This window comes from Syzygium oleosum, unplaced genomic scaffold (genome assembly GCF_021117445.2).
Source record: "Syzygium oleosum isolate NSW1041296 unplaced genomic scaffold, Sole_v2.1 Sole_v2.07, whole genome shotgun sequence".
Classification (NCBI taxonomy): domain Eukaryota; kingdom Viridiplantae; phylum Streptophyta; class Magnoliopsida; order Myrtales; family Myrtaceae; genus Syzygium; species Syzygium oleosum.
The window spans coordinates 11,125,577-11,146,181 of NW_026607491.1; the positions used below are offsets into that span (position 1 = coordinate 11,125,577).

At 40.9% G+C, this 20,605-nt stretch overlaps 3 protein-coding genes across 4 annotated transcripts; 1 reads left to right on the forward strand and 2 right to left on the reverse strand.

Annotated features, from left to right (window-relative positions):
- The first annotated feature begins 9,218 nt into the window (after nucleotides 1–9,218).
- On the forward strand, nucleotides 9,219–14,481 carry LOC115670169 (probable zinc metalloprotease EGY2, chloroplastic). 2 transcript variants are annotated; one of them, XM_030591379.2, is made up of 12 exons: nucleotides 9,219–9,541; nucleotides 9,646–9,730; nucleotides 10,381–10,518; nucleotides 10,765–10,818; nucleotides 10,954–11,064; nucleotides 11,345–11,419; nucleotides 11,506–11,611; nucleotides 11,751–11,844; nucleotides 12,009–12,162; nucleotides 13,147–13,354; nucleotides 13,584–13,744; nucleotides 13,982–14,481. In XM_030591379.2, the coding sequence occupies exons 1-12, from the start codon at nucleotides 9,390–9,392 to the stop codon at nucleotides 14,228–14,230; spliced, it is 1,587 nt and encodes a 528-aa protein (XP_030447239.1). In that variant the 5' UTR covers nucleotides 9,219–9,389; the 3' UTR covers nucleotides 14,231–14,481. The 2 variants fall into 2 exon arrangements, with proteins under 2 accessions (XP_030447239.1, XP_030447247.1); XM_030591387.2 differs by having other exon boundaries at nucleotides 10,768–10,818.
- An 863-nt stretch (nucleotides 14,482–15,344) lies between these two features.
- On the reverse strand, nucleotides 15,345–18,713 carry LOC115670160 (probable LRR receptor-like serine/threonine-protein kinase At3g47570). Its single transcript, XM_030591366.2, has 2 exons — nucleotides 17,264–18,713; nucleotides 15,345–17,072 (listed from the first exon to the last, which is right to left on the reverse strand). The coding sequence occupies exons 1-2, from the start codon at nucleotides 18,696–18,698 to the stop codon at nucleotides 16,918–16,920; spliced, it is 1,590 nt and encodes a 529-aa protein (XP_030447226.1). The 5' UTR covers nucleotides 18,699–18,713; the 3' UTR covers nucleotides 15,345–16,917.
- Nucleotides 18,714–19,138: 425 nt separating this feature from the next.
- On the reverse strand, nucleotides 19,139–19,957 carry LOC115671117 (putative receptor-like protein kinase At3g47110). Its single transcript, XM_030592596.1, has one exon. The coding sequence runs from the start codon at nucleotides 19,955–19,957 to the stop codon at nucleotides 19,139–19,141; it is 819 nt and encodes a 272-aa protein (XP_030448456.1).
- Nucleotides 19,958–20,605: the final 648 nt, after the last annotated feature.

Genomic DNA, 20,605 nt, shown 5'->3' on the forward strand with positions numbered 1-20,605 from the left:
CGGGGTCGAACCACTTGCACTTAAATAACACAACCCACATCATTAATGGTCCAGGGTACTCTATTTCTATGATTTCATCCAACAAGCCATAAAAATCATCTTTTGAACTGCCACCATTGGATGACCGAACAGACACACCACTATTCATTGTGGCTTTTTCCATTCCATATTCTTGAGTGTGAAAATTATATCCATTTATGAAATATCTTGGCCAACTTCGTACTCTTAATCATGGACCCCATGACGGATGATATAGCAATCCTTGCTCTCCAAGTTCATCATGATTCACGTGAACCTAAGGTTACACAGGCAAAGTCAATAATATACATTTTAATAAATGATGTATAAAATTTTAATAACTTGGTTTTGGTACATAGGCAACTTACATATGTTTTGAACCATGCTGCAAATTGTTCATCGCACAAACGGTCGAACTCATTTGGTGGTAGTCCATGCATTGAAATTTGGAAAATCCTAGTAATAAATACCATTTATATATTAGCAAATATTTGACACACAATACATATATTTGCAAATTTACACTTACTCGAAGTATGGCTCGATTTCTGGGCAGTTCAGTAAAATATATGTATGGGCTGCATGCAATTCTTCGCCTGTTAAGTAACGAAACTGACATGCGCCGCTTGGTCAACCCAGATAATTGAAAATAGAGAATGCTTTGCAATTGAGATCAATGGGCCCTCATCATTTCTGCCTGCTCTCCGCCTCTTGCACTGCACGTGCGGCTTAAAATAGTATGATGCAAATGTTGTCACTTCTTCCATAATATATGCATTACAAATTGAAGCTTCAACACATGTCTTATTCTTCACTTTTTTCTTCAAATGATATAAGAATCTAGTTGCAATAGAAAGAAGCTTATCGAAATATAATATATAATAAAGTAATTTGAACTTTATTTTTAAAAAAAATTACCTCTCAAATGGATACATCCATCGAAATTGGACGGGACCTGCAACTTTGACCTCATAAGGCAAGTGAACTAAGAGATGCTCCATCGAATAAAAAAACGATGGAGGAAATATCCTTTATAAGTTGCAAAGAATAATTGGAATATCTCTTTCTAGTTTCTCCATGTGTGATGCTTTTAACACTGTCGAGCAAATATCATGCAGGAAATTGCTTAACTCTGTAATGGCGCCCCATACAAAGTTCGGTAGAACTTTCTTGAAAGCTGTTGGAATTAGTCTTTCCATCAATATGTGACAATCATGACTCTTCAAACCTGTCAACTTGCATTCATTCAAATCAACACATCTCCCGAGGTTCGAAGCATATCCATCAGAAAACCGCACAGATTTCAACCATTGACAAACAACTCGCCTCTGCTCCTTATCCAATGTATAAACTGCTTTTGGTTTTGGTCCCCTGCTGCTTGCATCCACATCTAGTATTGGCCGATCACAAATATCTCTCATATCTTTTCTTGCGTTCAAGTTGTCTTTTATTTTTCCGGTGACATCCATCACAGTATTTATGACATTGTCGAAAACATTCTTTTCTATGTGCATGACGTCAAGATTATGATGAATAATATGGGCCTTTCAATATGGTAAATCCCAAAATATACTGCGTTTTGTCCACTTACGTGTACTTCAGTACGCAAAAGTCGTACCGTGAGGGTACTGAACAACAGTTGGAAAGTCCTGCACCCGCTCCCAAATTTGATCGCCGGTCAACCTCAATGGTGGACGTGTTCCTTCAGTCCTATTCTTGATGAACTCTTTTTTATTCCTTCTGAATGTATGATTTATCGGTAAAAATTATCTGTGACAGTCAAAATAGCTGGGCTTCTTTCCATGTTTTAATCTAAATGACTTTGATCTCTCCAAACATATCGGACATCCTAAGATCCCAGCTGTACTCCATCCAGATAACATTCCGTAAGCTGGAAAGTCATTTATCGTCCAAAGAAGAGCAGCCTTCGTTACAAATGTTTGATCGGTAGAAACATCATATGTAAGGACACCTTCCTCCCATAGCCATTGTAACTCTTCAATCAATGATTGCATATAAACATCTATTAACTTTTTCGGATTTTGCGGGCCAGTCACGATCAATATCAAAAACATATAAGGTGTCTTCATGCACATACCAGGTGGAAGATTGTACGGCGTTAAGATAACCGGCCAACATGAATAACTTTTTCCCGATTTCCCAAATGGGGCAAATCCATCAAGATAGAGACCTAACCCGATGTTTCGAGGCTCTATCGCAAACTCAGGGTATGTTCTATCAAAATGTTTCCATGCCTCTGCATCTGAAGGATGACACATTAGACCTTCTTCTGTTTCATGATTTGCATGCCAAGTCATGTGTTTAGCAGTGGCTTGAGACGCATAAAGCCTTTGCAATCTGGGGATTAAGGGCAGATAAAACATTTGCTTGCATGGTCTACGCTTCTGATTACGACCCTGCCTCCTGTTAATCTTGTACCTAGGTTGGCTACAGAATTTGCAAGATTCTGCATTTTCATCATCTCTCCAATATAACATACAACCCCTACTACATACATCAATCCTTACAACCGGAAGACCTAAGTTATCCACTAGCTTTTTCATATCGTAAAAATCACTTGGCATGATGTTATCACGAGGCATTGTTTCCCGCATTACTTCAACAAAAGAGTTGAAGCAATCCTGACACATTATGCTCGCCTTGATATTTAATAGTCTTGCTTTATCGATAACTTAGTGTGGTTGTCACAACCTGCCCATAAAGGTTCATCTGTTGCTTTCAACACATCCCAGAACTGATTAGATGAAAAGGTTTCATTACACACATTCTCATCAAAACCCGTTACTCCCATCTCTTCCAATTGTGATGCATGACTAGTACCCACTTGTTCAAGTGTAGGAGTAAAACTAGTACTTGCATGGTTCGATTCTGAAACAAAATTCTGACCAGCTGCATCAATCACCATTCTCTCGTATGGGTTCAATTGGTCATAATAGCTACATTCTTCCCTAACTAAAAATTGGTCACTTCTTCGATATCCTTCATCATATATAAATGGTTCACCATGGCAAGTCCAATTATAATAATTCGGAGTAAACCCAAATCTACAAAGATGTTCTCTAACTTTATCACACACATTAAATTTACCATTACTACACTTTTTACACGGACACCTTAACTTATTTCCATCCATGAACTCATATTTACTACTAGCAAAGTCTTAAAATAGTTCCAACCCAGTACGAAACTCATCGGTCAATCCTCGACGTCCAAGTAAGTTCTTATTATACATCCAAGCCCTATCTCTTTGCATTATGTCTGTATTAAAATAAAAAATCTCGTAAAATATTTAAAATATCATATCTACTGTTCTTAATTAAAACCATAAAATTATGAAAATTAAATTTTTTTTTTCACGCAACAATTACTTTGAAATTGAAAAAATTACCATGTAAAGAAAACTTACCCAAATATTTGACTGAAATCTTGGTGGTAGAAAGTGGTCAATTTGACGAGAATTATATTGTTCACTTGGATTGCGAGACCTTCAATTGGACATGTACCTAAATAAAAGAAAAATCACTTAACATTCATTTTTTAATAATTTTTTATTTTTTCCGAATTTTTTTTAATTTTTTTCCCCTTATATTTTTCTCCGATCGCCGGCGAGTTCGACCTCGCCGTCGCCCAGATCTGGGCGACGGCGAGGTCGACGGCCATGGGGGGAGGATAAGCGGCCTCGCCGGCCATGGGGCGAGGCCGAGCGGCCTCGCCGGCCATGGGGCAAGGCCGAGCGGCCTCCACGTGGCCGCCGGTCGACCTCCCCGGCCATGGGGCGAGGCCGAGATCTGGGGGGAGGCCGAGCGGCCGAGGCCGCTCGGCCTCCCCCCATGGCCGGCGAGGTCTCGCCGGTGGCCGGTCGCTAGTAAGTTACAAAAAAAAAACAAAAAAATAGTCAATAAAAAAAAATTCGAATCCAGCGATGAATAGTTTTGCAACGAACTGTATTCGTCGCCAATTAGTTACGAAATTAGCTACGATACTTACCGGTAGAAAAGCTTTACTGAGATTGATTTCTGCGAGCATGGATTATTGAGAGAAACGAAAGAGGGAGAAGGCGGGAGAAAAGCGGGGGATGTGAGGAATCAGTACAAAGAGAGAGAAATTGACGGGTGGGGTGGATATGACGAAAGTTATTTTCAATCATAAATTACAAATTAGCGACGAATCCGTTTTCGTCGCAAAATCCGTCGCAAATTAGCGACGAATTTTTTATCCGTCGCAAATTAGTGACGGTAAAAAAATCCATCGCTACTTTCGTCGCAAAATGGTAAATTTCGTTGCATAAATTAGCGACGGAAAAAAAATTCATCGCGAATTTCGTCGCAAATTTGCGACGGAAAATTGGTCGTCGCTAATTAGCGACGACCAATTTTCCGTCGCAAATTTGCGACGAAATTAGCGACGGAAAATAAATCCGTCGCTAATTTGCGACGGAATTAGCGACGGATTTTTTTTCCGTCGCTAATTTCCGACGAAAAATAATTCCGTCGCAAATTAGCGACGGAAAATTTTCGTCGCTAATTTGCGACGGAATTAGCGATGGAAAATAATTCCGTGGCTAATTTGCGACAAAATTAGTGACGGAAAATTTTCGTCGCTAATTTACAACGGATTTATAAATCCGTCGCAAAGTTCGTCGCAAATTAGCGACGAAAAATTCCCCGTCGCTAATTTCATGTTTTTTTGTAGTGTTTGAAAACTGCATAGGGCCTGATGGGTTCGATCGGTTTAATCGCTCGTCGATATGACTTTTGGTATAGGTGCTAGCCCGTTCTTGTCGTAGGGGTTTTTTTTCATTAGGAAAGGTTTCTTTGGGAGAAATCTGCAAGTCGAGCATGAAAAAAAACTTATAAGGTGTCCAGACTAGACTTGTCAAATGGGTGAGTCGGATCGAGATTGAGTAGGTCGAAAACGATCCAACCTAAATTGGTCAATTTCCTTGCAACACAAATATAGTGACCAAAACCTAACCCATACTCTACTCGACCCATGATAGTTAAACACTTCCATATTTAATCAAACCTAAGAAAATCCATATCAAAACTGAGGTGAGAGCGCGGAGTAAGCAAGAGCAAGATCGAATAAGGGCAAGGGAGAGTGAAATGAGAGTTATAGAAGCGGGCTGAGTCTAAGTAAGTTGTGAATCCATTTAACACCAATATTATTTTGAGCCTTATTATTCTAAACCAATTTACAATCCATTTACCGAATATAACTAACTCATATAATAACCCGGCCTATCAAATATAAGTTGAAAAATGGGTTTATAACTTATTTTGATAGGTCTAGTCTAGACGGCAACGTCAATGTTATTACTCGACAGCAGCTAATCCTCTCCCTATATGAAAATCATTTAATTCCAGCACATAAAATATCGCGGATAAGATATAGTTTTGGCGAGCGGCGGCAATCGACCGACATATATACAATGTCAGCATTGATTACCTATCATCCTATAGATGTTTCCACGTGTTAGTTTGGATTAGGGTTGCTTATGGAACCCAATGTCTTAGTTATGTCGGTATAAAATAAATCTAAGTTCTAAGCTAAGCTGAAGTTGAAATAACGTTAAGCATGTTGTCACTAGTCAGCAAGGTGGCATCTGTATTGAGGAGAAAAATAAGTAGGGAAGTGCTTCTAGAAGCATAGTGCCACTTTTTGTTGTCTAAAGTCTGATTAATGGTAATACACTAGAAACGGTTGGTGACCTACTTTCATGACTTGATATTGTCAATGAAGTTGAAAATTTAGAGAAATTAACCAACTCAATTGTACATAGTTAGTCATCTTGCCCAGCAATACAATTTGATTCGAAGAACCTTTTCTTGCTCGGTACTGATTCTGATTTATACGTGTAGGCCTTGTTTCGTGATCATCGAAGACACGATACGTGCTCCCCGACACATGTACCGTTCATATTCATTCCAATAGTTGGAATCGCACTTCACTTATTAATTTTGTTGTGTTCCCGGAAGCAATTAGACAGAAAGGTAAGGAAATGCGAGTGATGTTGTGACGATGTATGACCTATCTAGATAAGTGTCGGACCGAGTCCAACAGACGATAAGGAAGGAAGGAAGGCTGTGCAGCCATTTGCGAAAAGATATGATGCTTAGCGTTTACGCGTAAATTGAATATTGGTAGTGTTCACACTTGTCTCCTTTTCTTAATACGATGATCAATTAGTGTCGGTTTGTTTATTCCAGATAAACCTAAGTTTCGTTGACCCCTCCGATATGTAGGGACTAGATTTTTCTCAAGCTGGTCCACTTCCTTCGTTGGGTGGCAAAGTTAATCCAAATCGGATAGAGATGAAGTCGAATTAACGGATCGTTTCGATATTAAATCATGGCTCAGCCATCCGATGACTATGATAAGTTGAAAGACCTTTATAGAGCGTCCTTACATGATTTCAAGTTGATACCGGTGCGCCTTATACTATCAATCTCGAGATCTCATGCCATTAGCTTTGAGATCTCGAGAGATCGATTGACGGGACCGTTTTTAAACCTCGTACCTTAGGATCGAAGGCCCGATCGGCGTTCCTCCCGCGATCATTAGCCCCCACGGAATAATGACAGTGATCACGTCCAATTTATTGGATCGGAGTCGAGCGAGGAGAAGCGGCACGTGGTGCACCCGGCGATTTCCTACCCCGCGAAGACTTTTGGCACGAGAGCGATGCTACACCTACTAAAATTTTTCTAAAGGGAACATACTAAATGACTACGCAAACCAAGTAGCATGTGCTATGTTTTTTAGTAGCCTGGGTTTGATTGAAGCGAGTGGCACCTTAAACGGCTTCTTACTTTACCCAATGGGCCGGTGCGGTCTTATCTCTGGCGGGCCTAGGCTTTGCTGCGTAAGTTTCTTTTGGGCTCGGTCGGAGAAACGTTATTCTTTTGGGCCTAGGCTTGCCTAATTGGGCCACAATTAGAATAATAATAATAATAATAATAATAATAACATAGACGACGACGATATTATTAATAATAGTAATGATGATGACTTTTATACGAACTACATATTTCCTTTTCTTCTACGGAAGCCGAATCTATCATCATTGATTTGAGCAAGTTAATTGCCAAAACAATTATAATTATATCTTGGGAAGATTCCAAATTAGAGCACAAAGTGTCTTTATTTTTTCAAACAAGGGCCTGAAGTTTGAAGTGCCATTGTTTTCTTAAATAAGAGCTAAAAGTGATCATATCAGTTTCAAAAAAAGGCCTAATCTCGCTAGCCGAAGAGCATTTTCGTCCTTTACTCTCTCTCTTTTTTCCTTTTTTTCTTTCTTTTCTCCTTTTTCTATTTTTTTCTTTTCCCTTTTTTTTCATTTTTCCTTTTCCCTCTGCCCTCTGCCGACCATCGATGAGGCCTCGTGATGGCCGACAAAGGTCGCTGAACTAGGGTGAGGGCCGCGGTTGCCGGCATCGGGCGAGGGTCACCCTCACCTAAGGCCAGTGACCTCCGCCAACCATCAATGAGGCGCGGTGATGATCAGGGGAGGAAAGAGGAAAAAACAAAAAAGGAAAGGAAAGGAAAAATAAAAAAATTTAAAAAAATATACTTAGAATTTTTTTTGATTATAATACCCCTTATCGGAATAGTCACATGTTGGCTGCTCGGCCAAAAGTCCTTATTTGATAGGGGTGAGCATGGTTCGGGTGGACGATTCCCACCTTAGAATCGGGAATTGCCCACTAAGGACCGATTCTGAAAAATTAGAACTGGGAACTGCCTGTTGGTTCCATGAACCCACCAGCTAAGGACGGAGACAGAGAGTCAGAGACAGTGAGGTGAGCATCAACCGAGAAGAGTGAGAGAGTGAGAGTGAGCGTGAGGCAAAAGAAAAAAAAGTGTTTTTTGGTTTAGTGTAAGGTTGTGATCGTCAAGCGAGTTAGGTTTAATTTAGGGATTTAAAATGTTTCTTTTTTTAAAATAAAAAATTAAATAAATATCTTATATTATTATTATATTATCTGTCTGGTCCGGATGGACGGGTGGGCGGGTGGGCGGTTCCACACCTGGAACAAGACCGGTTCCCTTAGGAACCACCGGTTTCGAGCGGTCCAGGCGGTTCCCGGTTCTTTTGCACACCCCTATTATTTGAGACGATTTAGTCACTTTAGACTCTTATTTGAAATAAAATCTAGTTCAAGCCTTTATTTGAGAAAATTTGGACACTTTGGCCTTTTATTTGAAACTTTCCCATATATCTTAAATTTGGGGATGACTTGCATAAAAGAAAATCGTTTTATATCCTAGGGAAAATGCCACAAAAAATCCTAAATTATGCCACTTGTGACACATTTACCCATAACTTTTTTTTATGACATAAAAAACCCCAAACTATGCCACTTGTGACAAATTTACCATGAACTTTTTTTATGACACGAAAAACCCCAAATTATGCCACTTGTGACACATTTACCCCACAATACTTTGACCCATGGACATTTTTGTCTTTTTTCCTTTCTTCTCCGGCGGAGGGAAGTCGGCGAGGGCAGTCCTCGCCGGCGGTGGGTTGGGCGAGGGCTGCCCTCGCCGGATCTGGCGAGGGCGACCCTCATCGGCGTCGAGCGAGGGTCGCCCACACCTGGGCGGGCGAGGGTCGCCCACGCCGGCGTCGGGTGACCCTCGCCAGATCCGGCGAGGGCAGCCCTTGCCTGAGTCTGGTGACGGCTGCCCTCGCCGGCGTCGGGCGAGGTGGCCCTCACTGGCGTCTGGCGAGGGCGGCCTCGCCCCACCCACCGCCGGCGAGGACCGCCCTCGCCGGTTTCCCTCCGCTGGAGAAGAAAGGAAAAAAAAAGGAAAAAAAGACAAAAATGCCCATAGATCAAAGTATTGTGGGATAAATGTGTCACAAGTGGTATAGTTTGGGATTTTTCGTGTCATAAAAAAAGTTCAGAGTAAATTTGTCATAAGTGGCATAATTTGAGATTTTTTGTGTCATAAAAAAAAGTTCAAAATAAATGTGTAACAAATGACATAATATAAGGTTTTTGGTGGCATTTTCCTTATATCCTATATGCCAAAAATCTAGAGGCAAGTATCCACGACACGTGTCTGATCACGATTCGTGCACCTGGGTTCGCATGGCCACGTCGAAAGCCAGAAAAAAGAAAAATCTGTGGGCGGGTATTTAAGCAACGAACAAAAAAACGGATAATTCCTTTGCCTTCGGCCTCGGAAAGATAAGATCTTCTTCGAACACTTAAAGATACTTCATGGCGGTCGAAGCCACCACCACTTCACCGGAAATGGCTTCTTCCACGTTCAAGTAGAGCTCAACATCTTCTCAGTTTTCGTAGGAATCGCCATTATCATCATTACCCTTTTTGAGGATGAGCGTCTCCGCCGCTTTTCGCGGGACTTTGGTATCGATATCGCAGTGCAGCTCGTGCTGCGATCTCCGCCTCCAACCTTGGTTCGACTCCTCCGCGATCTGCCGGCACGAACGTGCCGGCCGGGGCAGCTTGAAGCTGCTCTTCTCGAGGTAGGTGGCCGAGTTTTGCCGTGTCGTTTGTGGGGTCTGTGGTTTGTGAGCATTTTTGGATGCACGCGGTGACTGAATGAATTGGTTTGGAATTGGTGTTGCAGCTCGAAGTTGAGATTGTGTAGCAGGAGGAGGTTTTTATGTAGAGTGACGAACACAGAAACCGAACCCGAGAGCAATGACGATAAGGTACTTGTTTTTTCTTAACTCATTTCGCATCACGTGCACGCGGACAGATGTTGTGATTCTGAATTTTAAGGTAGGATGCTTGATTGTTTAGACATGCCACCGTGTTGCTTTCCTATCTTTGGACAATGTGAATGCAAGGCTCTAATGAGGTTGGGTTTTAGTTCTTAGATTTTGGGTTTCTTGTCAGTTTGCCAAGAAATTCGGACTTTGCTTTAATCTAATTTGCTCAAATCCGTGAAATCGTGCTTATTGCGACCTGTAGTGGTTTGATTGTCGATTAACATTATCGGGGAGATGAAGTGCCGGTTTGAGAAAGACTCAGCTTTGAGAATGACCGGCCGTCTCATCGAGCTAGACAAAAGAACTAAGTTCTCATTTTTAGAGTAGGAAAAATGTTCTTGCTTTAGAGTTGATAGCTTGGAACTATATTTTCAAATTCCTGCTGTGGCAAATGCTGAAACCATTGCGACGAGCATGGCTCGGTGCTGTACTTCTTCCCTTTGATTTTCTCTTTGTGGTGTTTGCTAAATAAATTTGAGCATCGAGTAAATCATGCCATCTGCTCTCTCTCTCTCTCTCTCTCTTTCTCTTATCTTTGTAGATAATAAGCATGCTAATATATCTAATTTAATTGCATCTTGCTCTTTTAGGAAAAAGAAATACATGAGGATGGAGATAAAGCATCTTCTGCGAATTCTTTTAAGGAAGGGCAGCTTGGTCCTCAGGCTTTAGGCAGAGATGAAAGCATCAATAGCGAATCAGAAAATAAGTCACAAGATGGTATCCAGGTGCCTATTTATTGTGATCGGCCAATATAAGTGGAGCTCAAATTTTCTTGTTTTGCTATCATGTAGGTTTTATGAGTCAACATCTAAAGCGGTACTTTTGTTGTATATGGGTGCATTCATACATTCTAATAATTACAATATCACATAAAAGATTAGCTTACAAGAAGTTTTTTAGGCCATCTTTTAACATTAAGCAGGCACTGGAAATTGGTTTGCTTCATCCTAATTGGTTGGGTGGTACGTCAGCAGGGTGTTGATGATATACAAGTTACTAGTGGCTCACCTCTGCCAGGTGTGAAGGTAGTCATAATTACTATATTGCAATATTCATCTGCTATAGACTTTGGAGCTCTCTCACTTTCCTGGCCTCCCTCTTGCTGCATGCACATGTTGATGTCTTATATTTAACTTTGTTCCAAAAACTTGTTGATCTAGCCACAACAACTAGATGAGTCTATGAGGATCCCGAAAGAGACAATTGAAGTTCTTAAGGATCAAGTATTTGGCTTTGACACATTTTTTGTGACCAGTCAGGAGCCATATGAGGTATGCAGACATAGGAAGTTTCTTTCTGTATTTATTGCATTTTATTTAGAAAATTTTCTTCTGAAAGATGTATATGAGTATAATGAAGCAAGAATTCAGCTTTAGGTTAGGAGATTTGATTGAGCATGACAAGTTTTTAATATAACATAATAATCTAGCATCAAGATTTCTGCAAACAGATTAATTTATGCCTTTTATCTTTTTCATGCCGTCTATTTTTAACTTATGTTTTGTTAAAGTATTTGCCAAGTGTTTGAGGCTTCTCTTTTGCCTTTGATAGGGTGGAGTGTTGTTTAAAGGTAACCTCAGGGGGCAGCCTGCCAAAAGTTATGAAAAGATATCAATGAGGATGCAGGTATCACCCTCCTCCTTTCACATTGTTCAATGACTTCTTTAAGTTTCTCACTTGTCACCTCAAATACCATGCACTTCCATATACAGAATAAATTCGGGGATCAATATAAGCTTTTCCTTTTGGTCAATCCAGAAGATGATAAACCCGTGGTAGTTGTTGTTCCAAGGATGACTCTGCAACCAGAGACAACTGGTAATTATGGAACTTTCCTTGCATTTCTCATTGATAATATCTCTCAGATTAGTCATCAATAATTTGGGAAAGTTTGTGGTCATTGAACAGCTTACTAATCGATGATGATGTCAACATCTTGTTGTTTTCCCTTTTGCAGCTGTCCCTGAGTGGTTTGCTGCAGGGGCTTTTGGATTGGTCACAGTGTTCACTTTACTTCTGCAGAATGTGCCTCTGCTACAGTCCAACTTATTGTATGCAATTGATTCTTTGGTTATTCATTAGTTACACAGAGAAAAAACAGTTTTTTTTGGACATGTGGGACATGATTTAGCCAGAGAAGGAGAGTTATCTTCTCTTTCCTTCTTGAAACTTTGACATTGTCTAGTTCATAATGGCATTTTTGCTACTACTTTAGGTCAACATTTGACAACCTCAACTTGTTAAAGGATGGTCTACCTGGAGCCCTTGTAACTTCACTAATTCTCGGGGTCCATGAATTCAGCCATATTCTAGTGGCAAAGAGCAGTGGAGTTAAGCTTGGAGTGCCATATTTTGTTCCCAGTTGGCAGGTGAGATCTATGGTTTTTCCATCTCACACGAACTTTTACAAGAGAAGAATAGACAATCCTCCAAAGTATGCTACAAGGCTATTCTACTTTACACTTGCTCAAAAACAAAATGTGGTGCCAATAGCATGCTAATTCATCACGTGCTTTTTCTTGATAAAAGATCCTAATCATTGAATACCGCTTGCCTGAGGTAGAAACTAACGACTTTAATAAATATCCATAAAAAGAGCTAGTTCTGAAATGTAGAAAGTCAGTTCCCTATGATCTGCATGCCAGAGGGCTGTAAATCACTCTCCCCTCCCCCCTCTTTATGTGGATATTCTAAATGTCTCATGGGAATGAGTTCTGATCCCAATTTGAGCTCTAACCACCTGAAGATACAATTCTTTTAAAGTCCTTTCTGGGTTTCTATAGCTGCAACATTCTGGAAGATTATTATGGCCTTGGGCATCATTGAGACATCTTTGAGTCCTTTGAGATTTGTGCAGACTAATTACATGATCTTGCCAGTTGAACTGTGCATTCACGACGTGTGCAAATCATAAACCAATGATGCTGCACATTCAGACTAACAGATCACTTTTTTCACTAAAAGCACAAGGGATTTTGCTTTGAAGCTTAAGCCTGCTATGCCGCCACCAGGAGTAAAAAGAATAATAGTGTTGCTGAAGTGCTAGTAATATTTTTTTTCCCTTAAAAGATAAAACAGCTAGGCTACATGATAGATGATGCCCTGATAAACAATTCAAGTTGAAGGCTTGTTTGTTTCTACACCTATTATTGGTATTACCTCCAAGCACTTTAATTTTCTCTCTTGGCTGGCACTTATGAACTGTTTTTCTTTTACCTAGTGCAATTTCAGTGATGAAACTGCAGGCATCTCCTTGTGTTGCATAGGTCTTTGTTTGTGAACACAAAGGCGACATTGTTCTTGAGTGTCTATGTAAGTCATTTGCATTGTCTAATTAATTCTGTTGATGGCAGATAGGCTCTTTTGGTGCTATAACAAGAATCGTCAATATTGTGCCCAAGCGTGAAGATCTTCTGAAGGTTGCAGTGGCAGGACCCTTGGCTGGATTTTCCATGGGTCTCGTGCTTTTGCTTCTAGGATTCTTTTTACCACCTACAGATGGGCTTGGAGTTGTGGTTGATGCTTCTGTGTTCCACGAGTCCCTTCTTGCCGGAGGAATAGGTGAAGCTCTCTCAAAAAGTGAAAATTAAAGCTAATAGTTTTGTTTTGTTATTTTTTAAAGTATGCAGCCATAGGAAAACTATGTAGAAGAGAATTTAAATGGCGGGATCGTATTTAGTTTAATATATCAGGTGTGTTATTGTTTGTATATCACCATCACTTGCTGAAGATCTTCCAAAAAGCTTCCAACTATATTATTAACGAGATGAAGATAATTCTTTCTTTACAGCAAAGCTTCTTCTTGGCGATGTTTTAAAAGAAGGCACTCCCATATCTGTCAATCCTCTTGTTATATGGGCATGTGGTGGACTTCTTATCAATGCGATCAACAGTATCCCTGCAGGGGAGCTTGATGGAGGGCGAATATCATTTGCCATATGGGGTAGAAAGGTATGCCATAAAGATTTAGTGATGGGTGTTTCGTGCATGTACGGGTGCGTCGGTAGTTCTCAAATTGAACCAGAAGGGGCATGTTTTAGTGGGAAACTCTTTCACTTACCTAATATATGACCCAGAATTTTGGAGATATCTGCTCCATTTTTTTCCCTATAAATTGATGAAGAGTTTGGGTAAAAAAAGGAGTAATGGGAAACTATTCTGTACATTAAAAAGGTTTTCATTGTGCAGGCTTCTGCTCGATTTACAGCTGCCTCAATTGGGCTTCTTGGGCTATCCTCTCTGTTGAACGATGTTGCGTTTTACTGGGTAGTTTTGATTTTCTTCCTGCAACGGGGCCCGATTGCACCACTCTCAGATGAAGTCACTGATCCAGACCAGAAGGATGTTACACTTGGAATCTTAGTGTTGTTCATAGGTCTGCTGGTATGTTTGCCCTACCCATTTCCTTTTACTGATGAAGTCATTAGCAGTTCCTAGTTATAAATGCTTTGTATACGTTGGTCTTATGTAGAATGTGAGAATATAATCAGTAGGAGATAACAAAATAAGGGAGATGCCCAGTCATTTTATTATATTTTTCATAATTTCACTTTTGAAAAGGAAATGGTCTCCGGATTCATTTCAAGCGGGATACTAGGGGTCACTTAGATGCCGGAGTAAATTTCCTGAATATCTGTAGTCAAAGTCAATAATGAGCAATTGCCGATGCAACATTTTTGATAAAGCAACTTCATAGTTTGCTAAACTTGTCTGTCGCCCAATAGAACTTGTCTTGGATTGGCCGTGCATGTTAACTGCTGTATAGACTACAGATCCTTATCAACCATGCTTCACCAGGAGTAAGCTCGCTTGATATTACACTTTGATACCATTAATCATGGCCTCTTGATAAAATGTGCTTAACATGTATGATCAGATTTTATTCATGTGGTAGATGCTTTCCTGCAAATTATATCAGGAGTTAAAAGCAAATCCTTTCCCATTAACTTCTATAATAAAGTTAAAACACTTAAGAAGCCAACAATACATATGTTAATGTATGACGAGCCGCTCCCTGTCCAACAATACAGAAGTAAATCTCTTGGATGAATGTATGGGTATATAACTGGTCGTAAGTGTAAAACATATCACACAGCATCACTCAAAGTGCAAGCAAGATGCTTGCTGTCCTATGGATAAGGACAGCTATGAAGAAGCAAATCAGAACGAAGAAAGGGCTCATCAAATTAGATTCTTCAAGAAGCCGAAAGTTGCTAATAGCTCGCAATTTTTCACTCCTAATAAGCTTAGCAACTGAACAGTTTTACTATTCACAGAGATATTGGAACTTACCCAAAAAATGAGAGCCCGCGTGCATTTTACCGTGTGGATAAGTGTTGAGAATCTGGCCAGACATCCATAAACTTGATGCCTGGAACTAGTTTCTGATCAAAGCAAACCAAATTCAAACTAAAGCAACCTCCAAGCAGAAGCTCTAGACAGTGAGTTCTCTCGTCAAGAGCAATATAATGTGGAGCACGTTTGGATCATATTGCCTAGAAGTTGCTCTTATCGACAAGTTGTAACATGACATGGACGAGGTTTTAGATTGCGCAGCATTAATGATTACTTTTCTGCCAAAGCAAGTTAGCAACAGATGATCCTGAACCAAATTTAATTTGTTATGTCAAGTGTTTTCAGATGTGTTCTGTTTTCTTGATTTCCTTTTGAAATTTCCGCTCCACATTGAATCAGGCCATAATGACCCACTGTTTGTTGGCTGTATCTTTTAATTTACGCTCCAAGCATCGGCATTAACATCGTTGAGAATGAATTACCCATAATATATATTGTATCAGCAGGGAAGATCACTCACAGTCATTGTTCTTTTTTTTTTTTTTAGGTAAGTAAGTTATACATCATTCCTCAACTAAAAATGTCAAACGTGACCCACATACAAGCCATTCCAACACAAGACGGAGCCAATATGCCAAAGAAACCACAAAACTTCACTAGTGACTCAAAATCCAATCACCAGATGACCTTAAAGGCAAAACCCACAGTTCCTTTTGAAACCCATTAGGCCAGCGATCCCCCGAGGGCTTATCAGCATCACTCAAACAAGCATTCTGATCCTGCAGAGCAGCCTGTCCACGAACTTCAACAGAGAACCACTGGCTTTATCATTTGATCCTTTAGGGGAACAACATGGGTATGCAGCACCTCATTTCTCTCCTTCCATTTCATAAATGGTAAATTGCAGCATCCCATGCAAGTTGTTGTCCAAGAAATGGCCCCTTAAATCTGCACCAACACCTCAGATCTTGTTGAAGCTCAAACCCACTCATTTACATTTATTACAGAAGCTGCCAGAAAATGAGGACCCAAAGCAGCATCATATAACACTCTTGGAGGATAAGAATCAATGAAATTACCGTGAGGATGCCATGGATCACACCATAGGACTGTATGCCGACCAGTCCCATTGATATACTTGATGTAAGGCTTAAGAAGAATTCTAGCTTTAAGCAACTTTCTCCAAACATAGGTGTTATCCGCTTGAGGATAGAGGCTAAATAGAAAATTTGTCAAACAAATATGTATTCACTCATGCAACCCATATAGAATCAGCTCTCATTCCTGGTTCCAAGTGGCTAACTTCCTAAAACCCAAACCACACTCACGGTCACTATATTCACATTGTGTTAAAATTCATAAGAAAATCTTCACAAGGAAAAGAGAGTAACACCAGTGATGAAGCTGATGTTCTTTGGCCTAGTATTCTTAAGATGGAAGTAAGTATTCCGGAATCTTCCTTTGCAAGATATACTACACAGAGGACAATATTCTCTGCAACCTTTGAAGCTGCAGGTGCTAAGCTTGCCTTGTTCTACCAATCAAAACGATATGGACTCATCATTATCTGATTGGAGAACGCCCGAAGTCTGTCTATTGCCAAGACACTTCTCTAGTTCTTCTCTAACCAAATGCAGCTCGGCTAGTACGTCACTGATGCTCTTCCGTTCCCTCGGCAGCTCAACAGAGCATGCAACCCCAATTTTGAATATCGAAACTAAGCACTCTCGAATTTTGCTATCCTTGAAGTTGCTATGCTTCTGTGAATCCACAATGCTCAAGTCTTCCACTATATCCGCAATGACTGTCGGGTCTACAATTTCTGTGACTCATTCAGGCAAGGCCGCGACAACGAAGTTATGCAGGTTGAAGCTCCCATTGAATTCATCATCAGTGGGCCTCCTACCAGTAAACATTTCCAGCAGTAGGATGCCGTAACTGTATACATCGGCATACGTCGTCACTCCGCTTCCCATTCCATGCTCTGAAATGAAATTAGAGTGTAAGTATACACTGTCTGTGGTTAGATTGAAACTGGGTACCAAGAGAAGACACTAACAAGCGACGATGTTGACATAATCCTAGAAGAAAATGGAGTTCTTCCCAGAAAAACCAATTTCTTGAAATTGCAAGAAGGGATTTTCTTTTTTGGCGAAATATTAATCATAGACTGACCTGGTGCAGTGTAACCAATAGTTCCTCTTATGCCTACTGAGAAAGATTGATCTTTGACACTGCTAACTGAAGATTCCGAAAAAATTTTAGCTGATCCGAAGTCACTTAAATGGCCAGTCATTTCGTTGTCAAGTAGAACATTCCCTGGCTTGATATCGCAGTGGATGACTGGAATTCTGCAATGATTGTGCAGATAATCTAAAGCACATGCTACGTCGATTCCAATATCAAGTCTATCAAAAAGGGTCAAAACTCTCGATGCTTTTTCAGTATTATTATCTGACCCAGCCACCGGGTGCAACCAATCCTCCAGGCTCCTGTTAGGCATAAATTCGTACACCAGAGCCTTGAAATCGTTTCCACTGTCATCAACACCGGAGCACGCCGTGAGCAATCTGACAAGCTTGCGGTGCCTGACATTCTTTAGGACATTGCATTCGGCTACAAAGCTCTTGGAAGCGTGACAGTTTTGCAGATTTAGCACCTTCACAGCGATCAAAGTTCCGTGTGCATCAAGAATCCCCTTGTAAACGGACCCAAAACTACCCATGCCAACCAAGTTTGCCGATGAGAAGCTGTCAGTCGCCTTTAGTAGACTCTGATACGACAGGGTTAGAAGGATATTCTCAGTGAAGTCTGGCAAAACTTCTTTCCTCTGCGTCCCTTTCTTCTTCATCCTTAACCAGAAGAAGCATAGAGAGAGCAAAATACACACTCCGGAAATTCCAGAAACTGCGCCGATTGTAACCTTCAACACAACGGGCAATTTCTTCTTCTTGATTTTCTTGGTGCTGCATCTGGTCCGATTTAGTTCACTAATGCCCCCACAAAGCTTATTGTTTCCGAGGACAGAAAACGCACTAGCATTCATGAAAATGCCACTTGTAGGAACCGAGCCTTCAAGATTGTTGAAAGACATGTTCAGTTTCTGCAAGAAGTTGAAGCCTTCCAAAAATTCTGGAATTTGGCCCGATAAGTTATTGCGAGAGAGATCAAACTGCTCGATCCCTCTTAATGAGCTCAAAGACAAAGGGACAGTCCCGGTAAAGAAGTTTCCCTGCATGTTCAAGATCTCCAATCTTGTGCAGCTGCCTAGACTGCTCGGAATTTCCTTAGATAACAAGTTTTCCGAAACATCTAGTAGGCCAAGATTTTTAAGATTTCCGACTTCCACAGGAAGCAGACTGCTCAGACGCTTCCACGACAAATCCAAATAGATTGATAACGATGTGAGACTAAAAACTTCGACTGGTATGGTGCCTATGAGATTATTAACGGAAAGATCCAACGAAACCAAGCTCTGGCACTCACCTAGACTTGGAGGGATACTACCCTGAAGATTGTTATCTTGCAAATACAATTGGTTCAACTTCTTCAAACTACCAACAGACGACGGAATATCGCCAGACAACTTGTTTCGATCCAAGTACAGCATCACGACTTTGTTGAGGTTTCCAATATCAAGACCAGAGAGATGGTTTTGCCCCAAGTCTATGGCCTCTAAGCCAACAAGGTTTCTGAAGCTGGTCGGGATGATTCCGGATAATTTATTTCGGTTCTTAAGAAGTTTTGTGAAAGTGGACGAGAAATTGCCGAGGCACTCGGGTAAAGCCCCTCCGAGATTGTTGTTGTTCACAGCGAGTTGAAGTTACTTGCATTGGTCAAGGAGCAGATGAAATCGAGGTCGTCAACTACCCCACCTGTACCATGGAGATTTGAGGAAGTGTGAAACCACCGAAGTTTGTGTAGCTTTTCCAGGGAAGGGATCTTGCCAGACAGTCTGTTCTGTGCCAGATGAAGCCGTTGCAAAGTCGAAGCATTGGTGATTGAAGTGGGAATAGTCCCGTTATTTGATTCATAGCGACGCCAAAGTACTCAGATATTCGGAAGTGCAATGAACAGGTCCGAGGGAAGACTCCCATGAATCTGGTTACCGACTATATTGAAAAGGGTCAGCGAGGAAAGATTGAACATCGAGGTAGGGACAGTACCGGACAACCGGTTCCCTCTAAAAGCAGCATATGTTAGGTTTCTCAGTTGGCCTAGTGTATCAGGAAGACCAGTGAACATGTTCTCGGTTAGTGATAGAATCTGTAGAGACGATAACTTACCAAACAAGGGAGGGATTTCTCCGTGTAGATTGTTCCAGGTCATTGAAACAAAGTTAAGCTTCCCCAGATATCCGAACTCCACAGGAATTTCTCCTTCAAACTGGTTGCCTGCAAGACTCATTGACCTCAGGTTAGAGCAACCAGATATATTAGACGGGATATTGCCGGTGATCGAATTGTTGAACAACCGCAGTATTTCTAGCCTTTGCAGATGGCCAATTTCAGGTGGAATTTTACCGACGAAGCTGTTGTTCTGAAGTTGCAACTCCCTCGGGAAGCTCAAGTTCCCAATACCTGGAGCGATGGACCCCGCGAGCTTCGACGACTGTAGGTTCAGTACCGTGACCATCTTGTGCCGGCGTCCACATGTGACACCAGGCCATTGACAGATGGGAAGTGATTCATTCCACGAGCTCGTGACTCCTAGAGGGTCATCTGTCAGTTTATCTTTGAACTCTTTCAGCGCTTCACGGTCTGCCTCGTACTCAGCCAAGACTCGGCCGACAAAGCATGAGGACGAGAAAAGAAGAACCGAAAGGATCAAAAAGGTTGAGCACCATATTCCCAGGTGCAAAGTCCCCATTGCTTTTCAACAGAAGCAACCCAGTGTTCGTGCATAAGAGCAAAAGGAGAAGATATGTATTGCAGGATCAAGATCACAGAATAAATCCTTGTACTGTTTTCACTATGACGGTGACAATTTGTATTGTAATGCCAAAGCAAAATGAAACTTTGTCATTCTGTCTACAGCCTAAGATATTGAAAGAAAGCGCAAGCACTTCATTTTTCCTTGGAATCATCCCTCTCTTTCCAGGAGCATACCTGTATTTCAATGACCTGAATCATTTCTCAACCAAAGTCCAAACTCTGGGGAACTTGGCGGCAATTTCTGCATTCATTATTACACATTTGACTCGCCGAAATCAAAATTTTCTTCACTGGCTACATCCAAATCCAAGTGTGATTATCTAAATATTTGACTGATGCAAAATTTCCAGGATTTGCATCGTGATGATAAGTTGAAGATGCTGTCACTTGACTAAGCACCTCCTAAGGCCGGCCACTACCAAAAGAAAGAAGCATTACTTTCTGAGGTCAAGTTCAACAATCCTGAGTCTGTTGCTCGAGAGCGTTCTCGCAAGACAAGTTAATATGAGTCTGTTCTGTCAGTTAATTGCTTTCGTCGCTCTATGATTTGAGTTAAAGAAAAACCATGTTTGTATCCCCATGA

Excerpts from the sequence above, each read along its gene's own strand:
- LOC115670160 (XM_030591366.2), bottom strand. The coding sequence starts at position 18,698 with ATGCTGTACTTGGATCGAAACAAGTTGTCTGGCGATATTCCGTCGTCT. Across the intron at positions 17,073-17,263 it reads TATTGGTTACACTGCACCAG|AGCATGGAATGGGAAGCGGA; the intron begins GTCAGTCTATGA and ends ATTTCATTTCAG.
- LOC115671117 (XM_030592596.1), bottom strand. The coding sequence starts at position 19,957 with ATGGGGACTTTGCACCTGGGAATATGGTGCTCAACCTTTTTGATCCTT.
- LOC115670169 (XM_030591379.2), top strand. The coding sequence starts at position 9,390 with ATGAGCGTCTCCGCCGCTTTTCGCGGGACTTTGGTATCGATATCGCAG. Across the intron at positions 9,542-9,645 it reads TTGAAGCTGCTCTTCTCGAG|CTCGAAGTTGAGATTGTGTA; the intron begins GTAGGTGGCCGA and ends TTGGTGTTGCAG. Across the intron at positions 10,519-10,764 it reads AGTCACAAGATGGTATCCAG|CAGGGTGTTGATGATATACA; the intron begins GTGCCTATTTAT and ends GTGGTACGTCAG.